Source organism: Haplochromis burtoni, unplaced genomic scaffold (assembly GCF_018398535.1).
Source record: "Haplochromis burtoni strain Fernald_Lab_line unplaced genomic scaffold, NCSU_Asbu1 Contig_165, whole genome shotgun sequence".
Classification (NCBI taxonomy): domain Eukaryota; kingdom Metazoa; phylum Chordata; class Actinopteri; order Cichliformes; family Cichlidae; genus Haplochromis; species Haplochromis burtoni.
The window spans coordinates 466,812-485,392 of NW_024582526.1; the positions used below are offsets into that span (position 1 = coordinate 466,812).

At 41.6% G+C, this 18,581-nt stretch overlaps 1 protein-coding gene across 2 annotated transcripts in view; it reads left to right on the top strand.

Annotated features, from left to right (window-relative positions):
* Window positions 1–17,512, top strand: part of satb2 (SATB homeobox 2) — a 50,483-nt gene extending 32,971 nt beyond the window's left edge. The window contains exons 11-14 of one of the 2 annotated variants that reach the window (XM_005933375.2): window positions 638–790; window positions 2,733–2,927; window positions 14,766–14,969; window positions 15,067–17,512. In XM_005933375.2, coding sequence (XP_005933437.1) covers window positions 638–790; window positions 2,733–2,927; window positions 14,766–14,969; window positions 15,067–15,561 — 1,047 coding nt within the window. In that variant the 3' untranslated portion in view covers window positions 15,562–17,512. The remainder of the gene's footprint in view (window positions 1–637; window positions 791–2,732; window positions 2,928–14,765; window positions 14,970–15,066) is intronic. The other variant, XM_014337122.2, reaches the window with a different exon arrangement.
* Window positions 17,513–18,581: the final 1,069 nt, after the last annotated feature.

Below are 18,581 nucleotides of genomic sequence, written 5' to 3' on the forward strand. Positions count from 1 at the left end.
GCCATCAGAGGGACATATTGTAAACATAAAGGACATTATACAGTATTTGGAAATTTCCTTCCACAAGCACGTGGAGCAACATCAGTGATAAGAAGTACCCCTGATGTCAGGACAAATGCCCATTCATGGATCTGGGTGAATTGGTGCGCTATTCTTATTATGGCTATGTAAAATTATCTCAGCATCGTTTACACTGGGGGAATGTAAGCTAGCTGGTCTCTACATGTCTTGTGGATGACTTCAAACGCTGTGTATACAAGCTTTCTGAGAGCCAATACATGTTCATTCAAACAGAAACAACAAAGAAAGACAAAAGAGGAGGACTTAATGACTTTGATCTGTAAACACAACTCATGTGGGGACATGCGCTGCAGATGTGCAGCTGATGCTCGTACTGGGAACACTGCATGTCTGTTCTCAGAGCGACTTGGCCTGATCATCAGCTGATAACCTCTCCTCATATGTGTTTGTTTTCGTGGTTAAATTTCATAGTAGATTCATAAAGTAAATAACAAGCCTTAAACAATACGCGGTACGCCTCTGTGACTGTTTATCACTCATCTTGTTCTGTCGAAGCACAATAAAGTTCCTTTTTAAAAAATTGTGCTCTGCATTACATCATTATCCTGTCTCCCAGCCCAAGCCGTCTGGCCCGCCCTCCGACCTCCCACTGAAGCTGGAGTCACTGGTCAACATTACATCAGGCATCTATGATGAAATTCAGCAAGAGATGAAGCGAGCCAAAGTGTCCCAAGCTCTGTTCGCAAAGGTGGCGGCCAACAAAAGCCAGGTGAGGAGACTGTTGGGGAAAACAAGCCTACAAAATGACTTAAAGTGTTTGTTTTTCAGGTCAGATTCCAAGTGCAGTCACATATTTATATGTACTGCGATAGCGTAGCTGATATTTTTTGTACCCTGTGAGTTAGATAGTCAACTTGTTAGTGAGCATCACGATTGAACCAAAATCATTTTAATTAATAACGATTTATTACAAACTACAAAAGTTGTGGGACTGAGTAGAGCCAGCAAAGCTGGTACTCTGCCGGTAACACGATCTAAATGTTCATCAGCTGTTTCACCATCACTTCAAACCGGACGTGTGTGATCAGTTATGCTCTTAAAGCTCTGGTGACATAATGTTTGACATTAACACTGGCTGCAATTATTTATACCTCTATTGTTTTTTTTAAATTTTGAATCTTGGCCGCACGCATTAAGACATTATTTATATTTATATGTATTTACTTCTAATTTTTGGATAAAAATGAAAAAGGAAACACTTCAGTTTTTGCTTCTTGGTCTTAATTTCAGACCACGATGACTGAAACAATAATAGGAATTCTTTAAAAAAATAGTTTTTTAAATTTGTAGCAACTTGACGTTGCAGGATGTGACTCACATGTGATGTAGGTGGTCTATAAAGAAGGCTTGACAACATGTATACAGTATGTGCGTTGCTTTTGTGTGTATTTAGCGAGGTACCCCTGGTTGGTGGGTCTGGGGGTGGCTGAGGGTCATGGCTCACTGCACCCATCTGCTGCAGCTGGCCAGCGAGCAAGGACAGCAAGCAAGCGGGGGAGAGAGAGAGAGCGAGAGATGATCAGGCTATTAGCGGTGCATGCTGCCCGAGGTGGCTGGTTGAACACAACAGCTGGTGTCACAAACTGAACCAGTCTAGCAGATATAATTGAATCTTCTCCGTCTCTCCTTCCTCCGTCTTCCTTTACCTCACACATCCTGCATCCTTCCAACTTTTACAACTTTTTAGTTTAATTCGAGCTTCCCTCCCCGGGGTGGAGGGTGTCAGGTTAGGTGGTCTCACGATCTTGTCTGTGCTTGTCGCAGATGATGTGGTTGTGTCAGCCTCGTTGAGCCGTGACTCTCAATGGGGGGGTGGGATGAGAATGCTATAGATCTCAGCCAAGGACGAGGTGCTGCCCCAAGTGGACGAGTTTAAGTATCTTTGATTCTCGTTCATGATCGAGTGGAGTGGAGCACATTGACAGACGGATTGGCGCAGCTTCACCACTCTGTTGTGAAGAGAGCTGGCTGTGAAAGCAATGCTGTTAGTTTATGGGTGAATTTGCATTCCCACCTTCATCTTAGCCGTAAGCTCTGCATACTAATCAAAAGAATTAGATTGTAGATGTAAGCAGATGAAATACGTTTCCTCTAAAGGGTACCTGGGCTCTTCTTTAGGGATAGGGTGAGGAGCTTGGGGTTCAAAGCACACATCAAAAGGAACCAACAGATTTAGTTCAGGCATCTGATCAGGATGTCTTCTGGGCACTTGCTGAGTGAGGTGTTTCCAATTTGTCCTGGAGGCCCTAGGGCTGAGAGATGCTGGAGAGATTATGTCTCTCAGTTGGCTTGGGAACACATAGGAGTTGGAGGTGGTGGCTGTGGAGAGGCAGATCTCCTTCCACTGCTGTAACACAGACTCAGATAATGGATGAATAAACTCATTCATGTCTATCTCAGTTGCCACTTGTCATGCTCATCCCCGCTACCACTTTCCAAACAGAGTAGATGCAGAGTCATCTACTCTGCGTGCACGTGTGTGAGAGAGAAAGGTCGTAAAAAATTGCATAACAATTCTTTCTCACTGTGTATGACACAGTAGCAGAAGTCACCCATTAACATCCCTGTCAGCTATCGCACAGTCCACACTTCCTTTCTTTTTAACCTCACCTTTCCCCCCCCCCACGCATACATCTTTGTCTCCTCTTCAGGGCTGGCTGTGCGAGCTACTTCGGTGGAAGGAGAACCCCAGCCCTGAGAACCGCACTCTGTGGGAGAACCTGTGCACCATCAGGAGGTTCCTGACGCTGCCGCAGGCCGACAGAGATCTTGCGTACGAGGAGGAGTCCAGACACCATCACAGCGAGAGGCTGCACACCGTCCTCCACATGCCACAGGACACACAGGTAAGTGTTTGCATGTGGAGGTAACGTGCACCTCAACAGTCCATATCCAGATGCGGTATACAATGAGTGGATTTTATTTACAGCTGGCACAAAGACGGTGTCTCTAGTAAACACACTGAACAGATTTCCTGCACATCACCTCATCTCATAATATTTACAACTTGAAATCGGGAGAAAGTGCTTGGTCTTCATACCTACAAACACGTGTGTCCTAAAATCTATTTTTGATGGATTACTCGATTATTTCAGAACTGTTTCTTTAAAACATGGCCACCCCTTCTAATTACAATCTCCTAAAAAGTACGCAGATATGAATGTGCTGAACACACAGTACGGTATAAACACTGACTGATAAGGATGACTAAGATGCTGTAAAGAATGATATTAGAAATAGTTGTTACTGAGCTCCATTTTCATGGCACTTCTCACGTATTAAAACAGATGGAAGTGTATTCCTCTACCTTCAGAGACCAAATCTGTCATTATTATTGAGTCATTATATTTATTTAATCTAAGTTTGTGCAGTGCTGTTTGATCTTGTGGTGGGTGCACATGTGTTTGTGTGTCCCTGTGTGCCCCAGTGGAATGAAGAGTAAACAGAGTTGCTGGGTGGTGTGGCACTGGAGGAAATGCCCCATTAGTTTTTGAGGAGGGAGGCAGAGGCTGAAGGAGGCTTGAGAGAGAAGGGAGATCGATGGAGGAAGCACAGAAACGTGTTGGCATCTTTGGTTACTGTGAGCGCTCCAGTTGGACACACGCTGAAGCCGCCCCACCTAACTTTATCTGCATGCCTGGGTTTTGCTTTTTCTTCTAGTGCAAAGCTTAAATAAATTAGAAATGTAAGTCAAGTCCAATTAAAAAGTAGGATAGCACTTTACAATACGGCCCGTGACAAAGGTCTTTATTTCTCTGCAATTAAATTGAATTTAGGTGTATTTTATTTGAAAGAATAATGCAGTTATATTAACATGCAGATGCTTAAAGGTAGAATAAAGGGGTAACAAAGCAACAGTTATGCTCTAAATCAATTTAAGTAGTCCTCAGTAATTTTAAGTATTTTACAGGAAGGAGACAGAAATTATACGGAAAGCAATTTCAAGTATTTACTTTTAATTTTAGGTACAGCATAACAAATTTCACTGGTGTGTAATGAACAGGTAATGTTGTGCAATATTTTTCGTATTATGGTGTGAGTTAAACGTGCCTTCATTATTAAATCTTTTTTAATCCATGAAGGATTTTCCATTCATCAGTTGTCATTTTACACTCAGGCTGTTTTGTACATTACTTACAGTACAATTATTCTCTTCTTTCCTGTAAAATACCCAGTTATGCGAGGTAAAGTCACAGCATGACATGACCCACGCCCTGAAAAGAACTGTGTACTTATGGTGTCAGATAAAATGCACTTATAGCTTAATTATTTCCTGACTTCCAGTCACCTTTCTCAGCTCACTATGTGCAGACCTCGCATTGAATCATACTCTGTTATTAATCTCTGTCTCTCTTCCACAGCATGTCTTTATCCTGTCTTCCTTCTCTCACCCCAACCAGGTGCGCAGATGGCCCGCCCCTCCCTGAGCCTGGTTCTGCTGGAGGTTTCTTCCTGTTAAAAGGGAGTTTTTCCTTCCCACTGTCGCCAAAGTGCTTGCTCATAAGGGGTCATATGATTGTTGGGTTTTTCTCTGTATCTATTATTGTAGGGTCTACTGTACAATATAAAGCGCCCTGAGGCAACTGTTGTTGTGATTTGGTGCTATATAAATAAAATTGAATTGAATTGAAAGTATCGATAAAAAAAAAAAAATTATAAATAGTGCCATGATCCAGTGGCAACAGCCTCTATCAGTTATATAGTTATATTTAATGTAGGAGCGATGCCACAGCATGCAAACCCTGTATACATGCCTGTGGTTTACCATACTTGACTCCAGAGGAGGAGCTTGTTGGTACATGAAGGTATCTGTGTTTATGTTAATGTTGAACCTGCCTAACACAAACACCCCCGTTCCCCTTCTCTTGCTTGAGGTAGAAACATCAAGCAGCTGATTATAGTTTAATTTTAAAGTGCAAACATGAAAAGGTTCAAATTCCCCAAAATGTTAAATCGGTGTAATGTCCAGAGAAGCAACAGGAAGTGTGTCACTTCTTCATCTCCTGACCTCGCTGAAAAGAGGTGGAAGATCAGGTTCGACGGTAGAAACAGCATTCACTGCTTGGACTGAGTCTAGGTCCTCTGGTTGAACCCGCCAGCTTACTCTGCCCACAGCCCCCGTCACCCCCAGCTCCAAAGCTATTATAGCCCACATATAGTACATACCATATGCCATAAATCAAAAACAGGCCAATGCTCAGACTTCCCATTTGGTATTGTGACATGAATCCTACACGGCTTGCTTTGCAGCTCCACCCACCTTCACTCTACCACCAAGCCTTTTTTCTCTCCTCCCAATTCAGAGCTTTGTATTAAAGACTGATGGGAAGATGCAAAGGAAGCTGTGGTGGCACCATTAACACATTCCTCTACTCCTCTCGCCAAAGTCTAAAAATAAAATTTACACTCATAAACGCCTGTGTAATAACCCTCCCACCCCCCACACACCCCCAACCCACCCTCACTCCCACCCCAAGAGACACAGGGAGAAGAACTGTGGTGAAACGCTGGTGATTTATTAATCGGAAATGAGGTGTGTGTGTGTGTTCATGTTGCTGTCTTGAGAGCCCCCCCCCCCCTTCCCTGCTCTGTCCCAGATGAAGCCCTCCACCAACCTCAGGCTCCAGCCAGCCTGCCACCACAGACCACACATGTGTCCCATCTGCCACACATACACACAATCTCATACTGATAGTTGGTAATGTGAGCACTCTGTTGTGTTTGGACAATAAGAAGGTCTCTAAAACTGTAACAACCAACCCCGGGATACACATGAAAAATGAACGCAGTGCTGCTCTCTGAAGCAAATGTTCACATACCACTGATGTGTGTGTGTGTTTGTGTGTGTGTGTGTGCTTTGTACTGGACTGTATGTGCGGTACCATGCTAGCGGTTCTGTGTGAGCGTGTCTATGAAGTGTGTAGGTGCTGTAAGAGTGTATTTGTAACTTCAGTGAGCATCACATTTCTTCATGACTGACACAGCCCCAGCGTTGGCTCTACAGCTCTCACTCACATGGCTCGAGCAGTTAAGTGCGTCCCACAGCTAATTTGGCAGAGTCTGCCCTTATAAATAATTACTTTATTGTTTTTGCTAAATTGATTTCTGCTGCAAGTCTGGAGGTGTTTATGTGTGTGCATGTATGACCGCTCACAGTGGCCGAGACCCCAGGAGTGGTGGACTAGAATCAGAAGTTACAAGCCTTACTCCACTCATTGTGTCTCGCTTTAGCCCAGCGGTGCTTAATTCCAAACCCCCAAAACAAATCGCTCCTGTTTTCTGTCTCGTCAAAGCGGGGCCACTTCATAGAATGTGTCAAATGCCACGAGTCTGGCAAATGTTTGAAAAATATATACAAAAGTATTTTTTTGAAGAAAACATCATAAATGCTCCAGACTTATCAAAGTTAAGATCATGTCATTATGTTTTAAACTTGCAGTTATTATCACAATCTGAGAGTGAAAAAAAGATTTTTGAATATTCTATTACAAACTGCCCATTTCTTTCTCCAGTCCTCAACTGAAACCTGAGTGTCAATGTTCTTTGCAAAGAAGTGATCATAATGTGACACAGCTTCCAAAAAAGGAGGTCAAAGTTCATCTTCAGCATCTTAATTATTTTGTACTTTTTTATGTTTTCTAAAATTTCCAGACGTGTAGATTAACAGTTTATTTTCTATCACTTTTGAACTTGAGTTGGTCAAACTCTGTCTGTTCTTTGAATGATTGTGGTTCATTAACAATGCAAATAGATAAATAGTCACTTGTAGGACAAAGACTGACTTGCGCTTCAGACAAAGCCTCAATTTTTAATCCAGGTTTTCACTTAAATCTTTCAAAGACTCAGGTTTGCTACACTGGCTCTGCTGTAATTATAAAAAATATAACAGTGAACACTTCTGTGTGAAATCCTCCAAACAATACTTAACTGTGAGATTTCAGGCCTGCAAAGCTGCAAGAACTGAAATCTTCCCACATAAGCTCTGGGGCAGGAGTGTCAAACATAAGGTCCGGGGGCCAAAATCTGCCCATTGGATTACTGTGAAAAATGTAAAGGACAACGTAAATCTTAGACTTTTAACTGGATTTTCACAATTTTCACAGCTTTTCCTGCTGATGGCATTTCATACCACACAAAATTATTAAATTATTTCTGTAATAATATTTGTTTCTGTAATGATAATATTTCTATAATAATACAATTTAAGGCCAAAGTGTTGTGACAGATTTCTTTACTACAGCAAACATGTCTTTATCATGTGGAAATCTTATATTAAGATATCTCATTGATTAAATGTGTAGTTACATTTGTGTACAGTGACTGTGGCCCACGATGTAAAATGAGTTTGACGTTCTGAATCAGAGCTATTTTTGAGCTGTCTTTGCACACAGATCTATGCAGGGAATCATATGCATTCTGATTGTTGAAAGAAATGAATGCTTTTTGGGGGGAAATGATTGATGAACTCATTACCATATTATGAAAGATATCATGCACATTCTTAACTCACTTGTTTTACTAGTAGGACAAATTGTTTTGCAAAAAAATTGTGAAAATATGAGCATTAGATAAGAAAAACACAGGGCCCATTCCTGGGTTGTCACGGTGATTTAGTACTGCAGAGCCATTGAAACCGAGGGTCTCGAGGTGATGTAGGTATGTGGTGTTTAAAACAATAGTGATCTAAATGGGGACACTAGACAAATACAAACTGACTTATGGGTCAAGCCTGTTCACTGGACTGTGCGCTGTCTTTAATGAAACATCAATCTTCATTGGACCCTCCCTGCCTGATAAACGCCCCCCATTTTTCTAAACTCCACACCCTTATTTTGTAACACTAGTTTTCTGTAAAAATAAATAAATAAATAAATAAAAATCTCCAAACCCAACCCAATGCCAAAACAACCTCAATGACATCACCAGGCATTATTTTTCCTAGAGCTGGGAAAGTTCCCACCAGAGCCGTTACACAACTGATTTCACCAGCCGAGCAGTGCTGATGATGAGTAAACTGATCTCAGTGTGTGAAACAATAGATTCTCTGGACCGTAAAAAGCAATGGTACCCATACCTTCCTTTGGTGTAGACAATAAAATAGCAGCATTTCCTTTAGCTGCCTCAGTTTTAAGCGACAGCTAAATTACTTAGCATGCTGGCTCACTGTTACAACTTACTGGAAATAAAACAGAACCACCTTTGACATAATTTCCTATTATAGAAAGTCAAAATGTGTCCTGTCAGCGAGTTGTGTAAGCTTTTATATTTCTGACTTCCATTGGACAGCACGTGCTGCTGTTCACTGACACCAACTGTTGTGATCAGCTCTCACAGAGTTGATCACAACTAACAGCAGGAAAAAAAACTGCCAAGAGATTAAAAAAAAGGACTGTACAAATAAAGCGTAGGTCTATAGCCGACTCTATTTGCTTGTTTTTACTCTGTTTCGCTTAATGCCATTTAATGTCTGCTAAAAAATAACACTAGAGCTTTGAAGCAAAGTCTAGCATCTTATGTCTAAAATCTTACTGAGCTTCCATAACAATTTAATGCAATAAAAATTAATGTGAAATGATTTCATCAGGTTGTTTTGCTTTTGGTAAATGTAGAGTTATAAGTCTTTTCCCCACTGATAGAATCCAGCTTAGATGTCTTAAAGGAAACAGTTAAATGATCTCTGCGTAACTTCCAGAGAAAATACTCTTATTATCAGTTATCACTTAATGATTGTTTTGGCCTCTAGCAGATGAGTTTGACTCCACGACTTGGTCAGGGTGTTTGTCTGTTCTCCCCCGTGTTTGCGTGGGTTCTCTCTGGGTACTCCGGTTCCACAGACACGCAACGCAGTTAGAGAGGTTAGGTTAACTGGTGATTCCAAATTGCCCATAGGTGTGAATGTGAACGGTTGTCTGTATCGCTCTGCGTTAGCCCTGCATCAGGCTGGCAGCCTGTCCAGAGTGTACCCTGTGTCTCAGTGGGATGAGCTCCAGCCCCCACGCGACCGTGATAAGTGGAGGAAAATGGATAGATGGATTAGTGGTTAGTTAGAGAACGTTTGCAGAACAGTTTGTGTCATCTAACTGTGGGCGACCGCAGCCAACTGTTAGCGACAAAAACAAACATCAGAAAGTTTTGGTGCAGCACCCACTCTCCCACTGATTTCACCCAGCAATAGCTATTGGCCTCTGGCACCCACTCACCAACATGTCAGGGAATATACTTTTCCCCCCCAGTAAACAGATGATGCTAAGGGTCGTCAGGTGATCAATTTCCAGGCCTGTATGACCTGTACCATTATGGAGAAAATCAATAGCATTTGTCATACACAAGTCAGATTACACAGGTTTACTTTGTTATACAAGTTAGCATCATGGATCAGGGATTTGACGAGGTAGCCAGCCAGTTTCCGCTCAGATATGATTCTATTACCATTAATGTAAACAAGCAAAAGCTACCTAGGTAGCCCACTAGTAAGTGGCACATCTGTTCCATCCATGGTGATGGTTAATTCATAACATTAGTAATTAGTAATTAGTAACAAGTAATTTTAGAACGACAGTTTTCATGACTAAACTAGTCTCACAAATCATGTTACAATCTTTCAAACACTGTCAATAAAAACGGCTTAATAATAGAAAAAACACAACCAAACACACATTCATGCAGATCTAGCGCTGCAAAATATGAAAATAATTGTACGATAAATGATAAAGCAGCATTTTTCAGTTTCAGTTCAGTTTGTGTAGTCTATTCATTTCACTTCCAGACAACATATCTGCCTCTCTCTTTTCCTCCTGGTTTGTCTCTCAGTCTTCAGTGCATCCCGGTGGCCTCACTCACTGTTGCAGGGTGGAGTTTGGGCTTTTTGGCAAACCACAATTAAGTTAATTGTTTAATTGCAGATAAATGGAATGAATACCACACACACAGTTTGAATGAAAAAAAGATGCGACAATGCAAGTGCGTGCATGTGTATACACACATGACCCCAGCGCTCAGTGACATTACGTGTATACAGTTTTTCATCAAAGAAACATTATTATACCAAAAAAAAGTTATGTGCAGTGACTCATCTACTCCATTAGTCCGGATCCAGTCTCCATGAATCGCAACCACACACACTTCTTTAAATGCAAGAGTGAAAGAGACAGACAGAGACAGAGATGGAGGGAAAAGGGGGAAAATAAAAAACACACTGATTAACAGGAAAGGTGAAGTCATGCAAAAAACCAACAGAAAAGTGATTTTTCCTTCATTACATATTTATCTCTGTGTTAATGCCGTCTCTTGTGGTCACCCCACCCGCAACCAAACACACACACACGCATACACAACAAAACACACACAGACAGAGAGCGAGAGTTAGAGGTCCTGCAGGACCAGAGCTCATTAAGGGGAAGATGAATATTTCATGTTCTATAATTCTTTCATAGTTCTGCGTCGTAATTTGCCTTGATTTACGTTTTTAAAGAAAACTTTTTCATTTCACTGCAGTGCACTCACGGCGCTGCCAGAAGAGTGAGAGAAAGACAGAGAGAGGGAGGGGAGAAGTGAGAAGGAAAGAGAGAGAGGGGGGGATGTTTTTCAGGAATATTGAATCATGCCACAAGAAGAGCTGGTCTGGCGCTGGGCTCCAGTGCTTGTGGTTTTGGGAGAGCAGGGCTGTATTGTGTTGCTCTGAAGTGACATGTAGTCCTTTCCAACGTTTAATAGTGAGAAGTAGGCAAGCTGGACTGCATGGGAAGGGGGACTAAAGGTGAAACAGGCCAAATAAACTGTAAACGTTTAAGAATAATTGTAGCATAATCGAGATCACGCCTGACATGTTACGTTTGGTGAATATTTCTGTAAATTTGCTCATTCGAAAATGGGACAGCAACTCCAATACTCTATGACCCGAGTAAAGGCTTCTCTGGTGAGTTTATACTCTCGCTTGTGAATTTCAAGTCTTTTTTAAATACTGTATCATGTTCAATATGTCAATTATGTTCCCCATTAGAAAAACAGGAAGGATAAACCAGTGCACGTTACTGAGCATGCAGTATACGCTGGTTTCTCGGTCAGATCATAAAACACAATTTGTTAATAGTCTATATTCAGAATGATGCTACAGTGGTCGCGTAAACAGCTAAATTGCTCACGTTTAAAAAATGCAAACTAAAGCCGGGTTCATGTTGCACTCCTCGGTACCACTGAATGCATGCATCTTAGCATTTTGGTTCCTTTTCATGTACTTTTTCATATGTTGCATACTGAATTTTTCCGACACTGAATAGTAGCCAAGTTGATATCTACAACATCAGACTTCTGGATGTCACAGTGGGTGTTTTCCTAAAAACAGGATCAGGATGCCGTATCAACACGTCACGTTCTCCACTGGAGACCATGTTCATATGTTTCTGTTTCTTACATGTATAAACTGCTGCTGTTTTCTTTGAGCCTGTGACCACCACAGTCTTTTCCTGACCTTAACAGAGTACAGCAAGTCCTCATTTAGTTATGACCATGATCTTTCCCTGCCCTTAGACATATGGGTTTTAAACCCAAACCATGATCTTTCCCAAACTGTAACCCAGCACTTTTGGTCCCTAAACTTAACCAGATCATTACCAGAGAGGTGGCTGCCTTATGAATCATTATTGTGAACTTCATATGGCAATGAAAAATGATGGGTAGTTGGGCAATGAAAAGCATTTTAGCAGAACTTCTTTGCCTGCGATCTACAACGATTCCAGCTCGCCCAGTTAGTCTAGGTAACTAACCCCAGACTGTAGGTCAGCCCCCTATGACACATGACCACGGCTTGCTGTTTTGATTTTCTTTTCAGTTTTAGCTTTTAATTACCTTCGCCAAAAATTGGTTTCATGATTTTTTTTACTTTCTCACACACCCAGAGTTTACCGTACTGGATTCTGTAAGATGACAGAATCCAGTACGGTGACGGTGATTAACAAAGTGATTAATTGAGAAATAGTGGAGCTCAAGAAGCAAAGACACAGAGGGTTAGACTGAAGTCGTAAAAAGTGGAAAATGCAAAAGGCAATCAAAACAAATCGAGTCAAAACTAGTTTTTAGGAAAAATATACAACAAAAGTGTTTGATCATGATGCTGAACTGCTCAAAATTCAACTAGGATCCTAATTTATTATAAATGGTAAATCAAATTTGGTGTGGTACAAACATTTATTTTAAATACTGAATCAGGGCTTGCAGAAAGTAGTTAGAGAGTGGTGTAGGTAGAGGACACGGGGAGGTGGGAGCAGGGGTTCCTGGCATCTATGAATTTTTGGAGTCGTGTTGGGTTGGCAGGGACTCGCTTCATTAGTGTCCTGAAGCATTAGAAGTGAGTACAGACGTGGAAAGGAGGTAGAGACAGAAAAGCTTCAGGTATGGCAGAATAAGACAACAGATAAGAAGCATTTGGAGGTGAACTTTGAAGGAGCCCTGTGTGCTCGCCTCTGCTTTCAAACATATCCGTTATAACATGTAGGAGTCCAGGCTCCTCTGTCGATGCATGCATGTGCGGCCCCTGATCCGAGAGTCCCTGCCGTCAGCTCAAATAAGCATTGAAATGATGAAGGTCTGTGTGGGAGTGTGTTTGGGGTGGTAGGTTTCACAATCCCCTCTATGGTTTACCCTCAATTTAGCTATTAAGTGTCTCAGTATGTTTGTATGGGGGATATTTGTGGCTGTGTGGTCCTCATTAGAACAGGGATAGAGTCTTTTTTTTCCTCTCTTTTCGGTCTTTGCCTCTAACTTTGTATTGCTAGTCTGTCGCATTCTTACAGTCTTCTGTTTTTTTCTTCAATATCTAAAACCGTCAATTTGAAAAATGGCAAAATAAGGAAAAACCTACAGAATTCCTGTAAATGCCCCCCCCCTGCAGAAATAAAGCCCCAGAAATGAAATTGGAGCAATTTCATGGTCTGGCCTGCCCTCGATATTATTTAAGTAATACCCTGTTATTATTGAAAAGAGGGAGAGAAAAGTGAATGACTATTATCTTTATGTGGGTCCTTTAATTTTAATGCGCCACAGATTTATAGCTGGGCATTCCAGTGGGGAGGCCCCTCCCTGCTCTTAAAGTGAGCGGGCGGGACAGAACCGCAACGCTCTCACAACAGCCACTACCTTCTGACAAACAACCAAAGTCCCCACGTTCCCTCCGAACACTTCATCCGGCCCTCCTCAGTGCTGTCACACGGCCGTCAGGCCCATCCTGACAGCCAGAGGATCCTCTCGGCACAAGCTCCACTTTTCTATGTATTTCTACTGCAGCTCTCTGTACACATAAATCCTGCTAAACTTTGAGCTCTTTGTGTCATAACCTGGATTACTGAATAATCTGAGTTGATAAAAACCCAGGTACACTTGCACCAGCTGTTCAAGCAGCAATAGTAGAAGTTTTGTTTTTGTTTTTTTTCCCACTAAGTTTTGGTTCATCAGGCTGCGTTTGACACGTCTTCATTTTATATGAAAGTAAAAATCAACCAGATCAGATTTAAGAACAGATCAATAACCAGCCAGCCAGTCTGGAGGCTTCTCCTGACGAGTAACTATAACAAGGAAAAATTTGTTTTTAGCATGATGTGTATGAAATACTCCTAAAAATAGCTTCTACGATCAAATGAGCACAAAAGCAGTGCTAATGTACTTTGATCTTACAGTGACTAAGTTAATGTGCTGAAGTAGTTTACAATGAATATGCTTTTTTAAACTCTTGTTTACCCCTTTATTAAAAGAGAAGTTCTAAAAGAGAGCCAGCGTATATTGTATATGAAATATTGATCAATTATTGAATACTTGTTATAAATACAAGTCTAATCAAGTAAAAGATAACATGAAGTTTTTCAGTTTCTCGATTCTGGAGCTCTTTTGTTCATAAATATGGTGATGATACCAATTCCCTATGTTATCAAGTAACAGCAGTTCTGTTGGTGTGTCCGTTTAAAAGAGTGTCAGTTACAGTCTAATGAAGTTAATTGTTTTGATTCTGCTCTATCTCTATCTGCTGGTTTTTTGGTACCTTATATGTTCTTCTGTTGTGTTTTTGTTCATTTACTCTCACAAGTTTTCCTCCTTGTGTTTCCTGTCCTCTACTATCAAACTACAACAATAGCTGCTTTCTGCTGACCTTATCTAAGCACCAATCGCAGATGATGACTCCTTTGTCCTCATTCCCCCTCTACCCTCTGCCCCTCTGAGGCTTTGAATTTGCTGGTTAAATAGTGATTGGGTCTCATAAGTTTGTAAATAAGAGACTTCCTGGCAAACAGGTGGTTGGCGTTTTACTAGAGCTAATCTTACACACATTAGGTCAAAGGTAACCAGGATGCATTGGTGTTTGAATGCCAGCCTTGGAGCAGCTTAATAGACCATGACACTGTGAGCACTTGTTCTCACCCTGTGTTCACCTTGCAGCCCTGGCTACTGTGTACTGCAGGTGGAGGGCGGTATACTGAATGATTTATAAGATGTCATGTAACATACAGGGTTTTGTAAACTGAATATAGCACTTATCAGGTGCAAAACTGTATTTCTGATCAAATGTGAGGCATAAAGTGCAAAAACCCACGGTCACATAAATGCTCATACAACACATTTATATACATTTAGATCAAATAGTGTGCACTCTCGCTCCTGGCTGCAGTCTTGATCAGGGGTCACTGTGCCCCATTAATCAGCTCTTTTGCCTTTCTCGCCAGGCACTTCACAGGCCACCCCCAGGCCCCATGAAGGAGCATCACCTGTCTCCAATGCGTGAAGAACCATTGTCTGCCCCAGCGAATGAAGAGAGGTCACAGAATATGGGTGGAGGACCTACAGGTGTTGCATCTGGCACTGTTGGCGGTGCTGGAAGCAACAAGAAGCCCCGATCGCGCACCAAGGTACCGATGGTTATCGTGTTTTCCCATTCTGCATTTTGTTATGTGGGTTTGTTCATTTCTTTATCTAGTTTTTGACACTTGGCTGTGTGTATTCTAGATTTCTCTAGAGGCCCTGGGTATCCTGCAGAGCTTCATCCAGGATGTTGGCCTGTACCCAGACCAGGAGGCTATTCATACTTTGTCCGCACAGCTTGACCTACCCAAACACACCATCATTAAGTTCTTCCAGAACCAGCGGTATCACGTCAAGCACCACGGCCGCCTCAAAGACCTGGGCGAGGGTGCTGCCGCCACTGGAGGGGTTGATGTCAGCGAGTACAGGGAAGAGGAGTTGCTTTCGGGCTCAGAGGACCCAGAGTCGAGCGAGGATGGGGCTGAGGAGATCTACCAGCCCACTGAGGGGAACAGTGGGAGCAGTGGGGGGCTGAACCAGCCTCCGACATCCTCCAGCTCCAACTCCAGCCAGTTGTCTTTAGGGCCCAATGCGGCTCAGGAGGATTGCAAGGACAAGGGGCAAGGCAGGCTTAGTGGACCTCTTGCACCCGGGAGCTCCTCATCCAGTCCTCGAGAGCAGGCTGACTACCAGAGGTAGAGACTGATGAACAGAGAGGACAGAGATAAAGAGAGAAGCACGAGAAACGTATGTTCTGTGATAGGAAGTGAGGAATTACTCAAGAAATTATGGAGGGTGCCAGCAAAGGAAGGTTAACGTCTACCCAGGCACATTAACCAAGACAGCATTGGGCTGAAACACTGTACATCTGAAATGATCAGACAGACTGTGTACAGTACCAAACGCAGATTTGTAGAGTGAAATTACCTCAGTAGAAGAAAACAGGTGTGCTGTGATACGGCAGTAGTTGTATAAATGTGAAAGAATACTCCCCCGAGGAACGTTTAAATAATTCACCCCAGATTTTCATTCGTAGGAAATACTTTTTCTACTCTGACCTCGAAACAATCGCACCAATTTATCCTAATCAGCCAGGAAAGCCACGCTCCTCCTCTTTAAAGACAGAGCACAGTCATATAGAACTTAATTGGTGGGCTGGGTCCTCGACAAAAACGACGAAATCCTCAGGACACACGCTGATGTTGCTAATACTTTTGCCTGCCTGAGACCGCAGGTACACAGCACTCTCTGTGCATCTTCAAGCTTTATTTCATTGTGGTAAAGGCCGACACACACACACACACATACTCCCTGCCTCTGCCTCACAGTCACACTCCAGAATAGTCCAATCTAGCACTTACTGATCACAAGGACCCTGATATTTAGTGGATGTGCTGTATTCTCGTCCCCCTTCTCCCATCCATCTGTCTCGCCGCTCAAAGCTGCAAAAGACAAACTGTTTAAAACTGAGTGTGGAGAGGAGCAGTGGACAGTTTGGCAGGAGGACAGCGAAGAGGATGTGGCGTGGAGGGACCCTCACATTCGTGTGCAAGAGGGAAAAAATGTTAGGAAAGAAGAAACAGAGCAGCAAACAATCAGTCTTTCTCTATGTGGTAGTCCACCCCTTCCACTCTTCCTCTCCATCTCACTCTCTCCCTCCCGCCTCCTCTCCTCTCTCTAATTGGTGCCCACAGTCTTGTGTTTCACCACACCTACCCGCACTTAAACTTCACCAACCCTATTTATTGCTATCTTTATCCATGATTATTATTATCATTATTGTTATTATTGTTGTTATTATGGTTAGAGATGCTGTCATTGCGTGCTATTTTTAGTTTTTATTTCCATGGTTTTAAATATTGGTTTGCAGAACTGGGCGGTTGTTTGGATAACAAGAGACATTAAGAGTGCCCTGCCCTACAAGAAGAGGAAGAAGAGGAAGAAGAGGAGCGGAGAGAACGAAAGAAAATAAAAGAAGCAGTTACTGAGTGTTATTGGGTGAAAAAAAAAAGCCCTGTCAAGTCGTATTATGCCAGTTTTCTTTGGTTTTTTTATAGTTCTTTTTCACATAAATAGAAAATTTGCTGGAAAAAGAAGAAAGTAAAAATGTGCTTTTTTCTGCAGTTGTTGACAATCTACTTTTATGAGCCATTAAAGAAATGTGGCAGGTTTTACTCTGTTCTTCACTTTTAATGTCTGTAAATACCTGACATGGGATAAATTGTTGTTGATATACTTTTATTTTGCTGAGTGAGTTTAATTGTTTGAGCCAGTTTGGAGATTTTTTTTCCTTAAGACAACTCAGTGGAATCGGTTCATTTTATTGTGAAAAGCAAATTCAGTCACAAGACTATTTAAAAAGAAAGCAAATATCTTTTTCTTTTTCTTTCTTTGTTTGGTGTCTCTTGCAGATGTGTAAGTAAATAGTATGTTGGAAACAATATCTGAGCATGGATAGTGTCTCGTTTGACTATCCCGATCGGCTGCTACACTCAGAAAGACGACCTGCCTTTTTAATTTTTACGTCAATCACTCTATATCATTACGTTGTGCTTTTCTGTATGACAGGAATCAGGGTTAGACTCAAATGCAGTTCTGATGAAATCTTAGTTCAGTTCAGTGTTGAAGTGAATTAAAACTTGTGAATTCAAAAAGTGTCTGTTTTTACTTCTATTTTATACATCCTCTCAAACACCCCAGAGCATAAAGACACACAGATTGTCACTGGGCTAAACCTTTTGCTAGACCAATCAATTAAAGGTCTGTGTAAAGCCTCTGGGGCTGGTTTTCCTAATAAGCCAGAGGGAGTGACAATAATTTAGACAGAAAGGCTGCCAGCACTCTCAGCTCGCATTTTTTCTCTCTGCTGTGCCACACGATTAGAGCTGCTGGAAGCTGACATAAAAACAGACTGAGCATGTCCTGTGAACATGACCACTGCCAATATTATTACTTCCCTTGCTCTTTTATTAGATTGTTTGAAAAAGAAATGTACAAGAAGCAGTAGAATTAATGAATCTCTCTAGGTTCAAGTAAACTGGCACAAATATTATTTTGGTTATTATCAACTTATCAAATGTAATGACCATTCATATTATAAAAATTTTGCTGCCACCATTGGTGTAACTTTACTTCAAAAATTTACTTTTTATTCACATTACAGGATTAACTTTGAAGGAAATGAAATCGGTGGAATATATTTGTATTAGCGTAAAACAAATACATATTTGTAATTAGCTGTATGTGTAGATTATATGGTTTAGTGTAGTCTTGTGCATATTTATGTTATTAATGTTATTATTATATATCACTTATATTGATTTTGCTGTGTTACACAACAAGATCACAATGGTCCCTCCACAACATGACCAGCATAAAGTTCATTCATTTCTCTTGGAGGGACAGCTTTAGCTAAAAGCTAGCTGCTGCACTTTGTAGCCTATAACATTTACGTGAAATGACTTTCTTTATTCTTATTTAGATCTCCATTAGCTGTTACTGTAGCAGGAACTATTCTTCCTGGGGTCCACATCCACAACCTCTCAGAGTACAACAAGTTGATAGTGGTATCATGTCTTTCACCAAATAACCAACAATAAGCTTAGCTAGCTGTTAAGCTAGCCTAAAGATTAGCCATTGCAGTATAGATGCAGCATTGTTCTCCAGCATTGTCCAGCAGCTGAAAGGCACAAAATAATGTAAATTAGGTCACAAAAAAA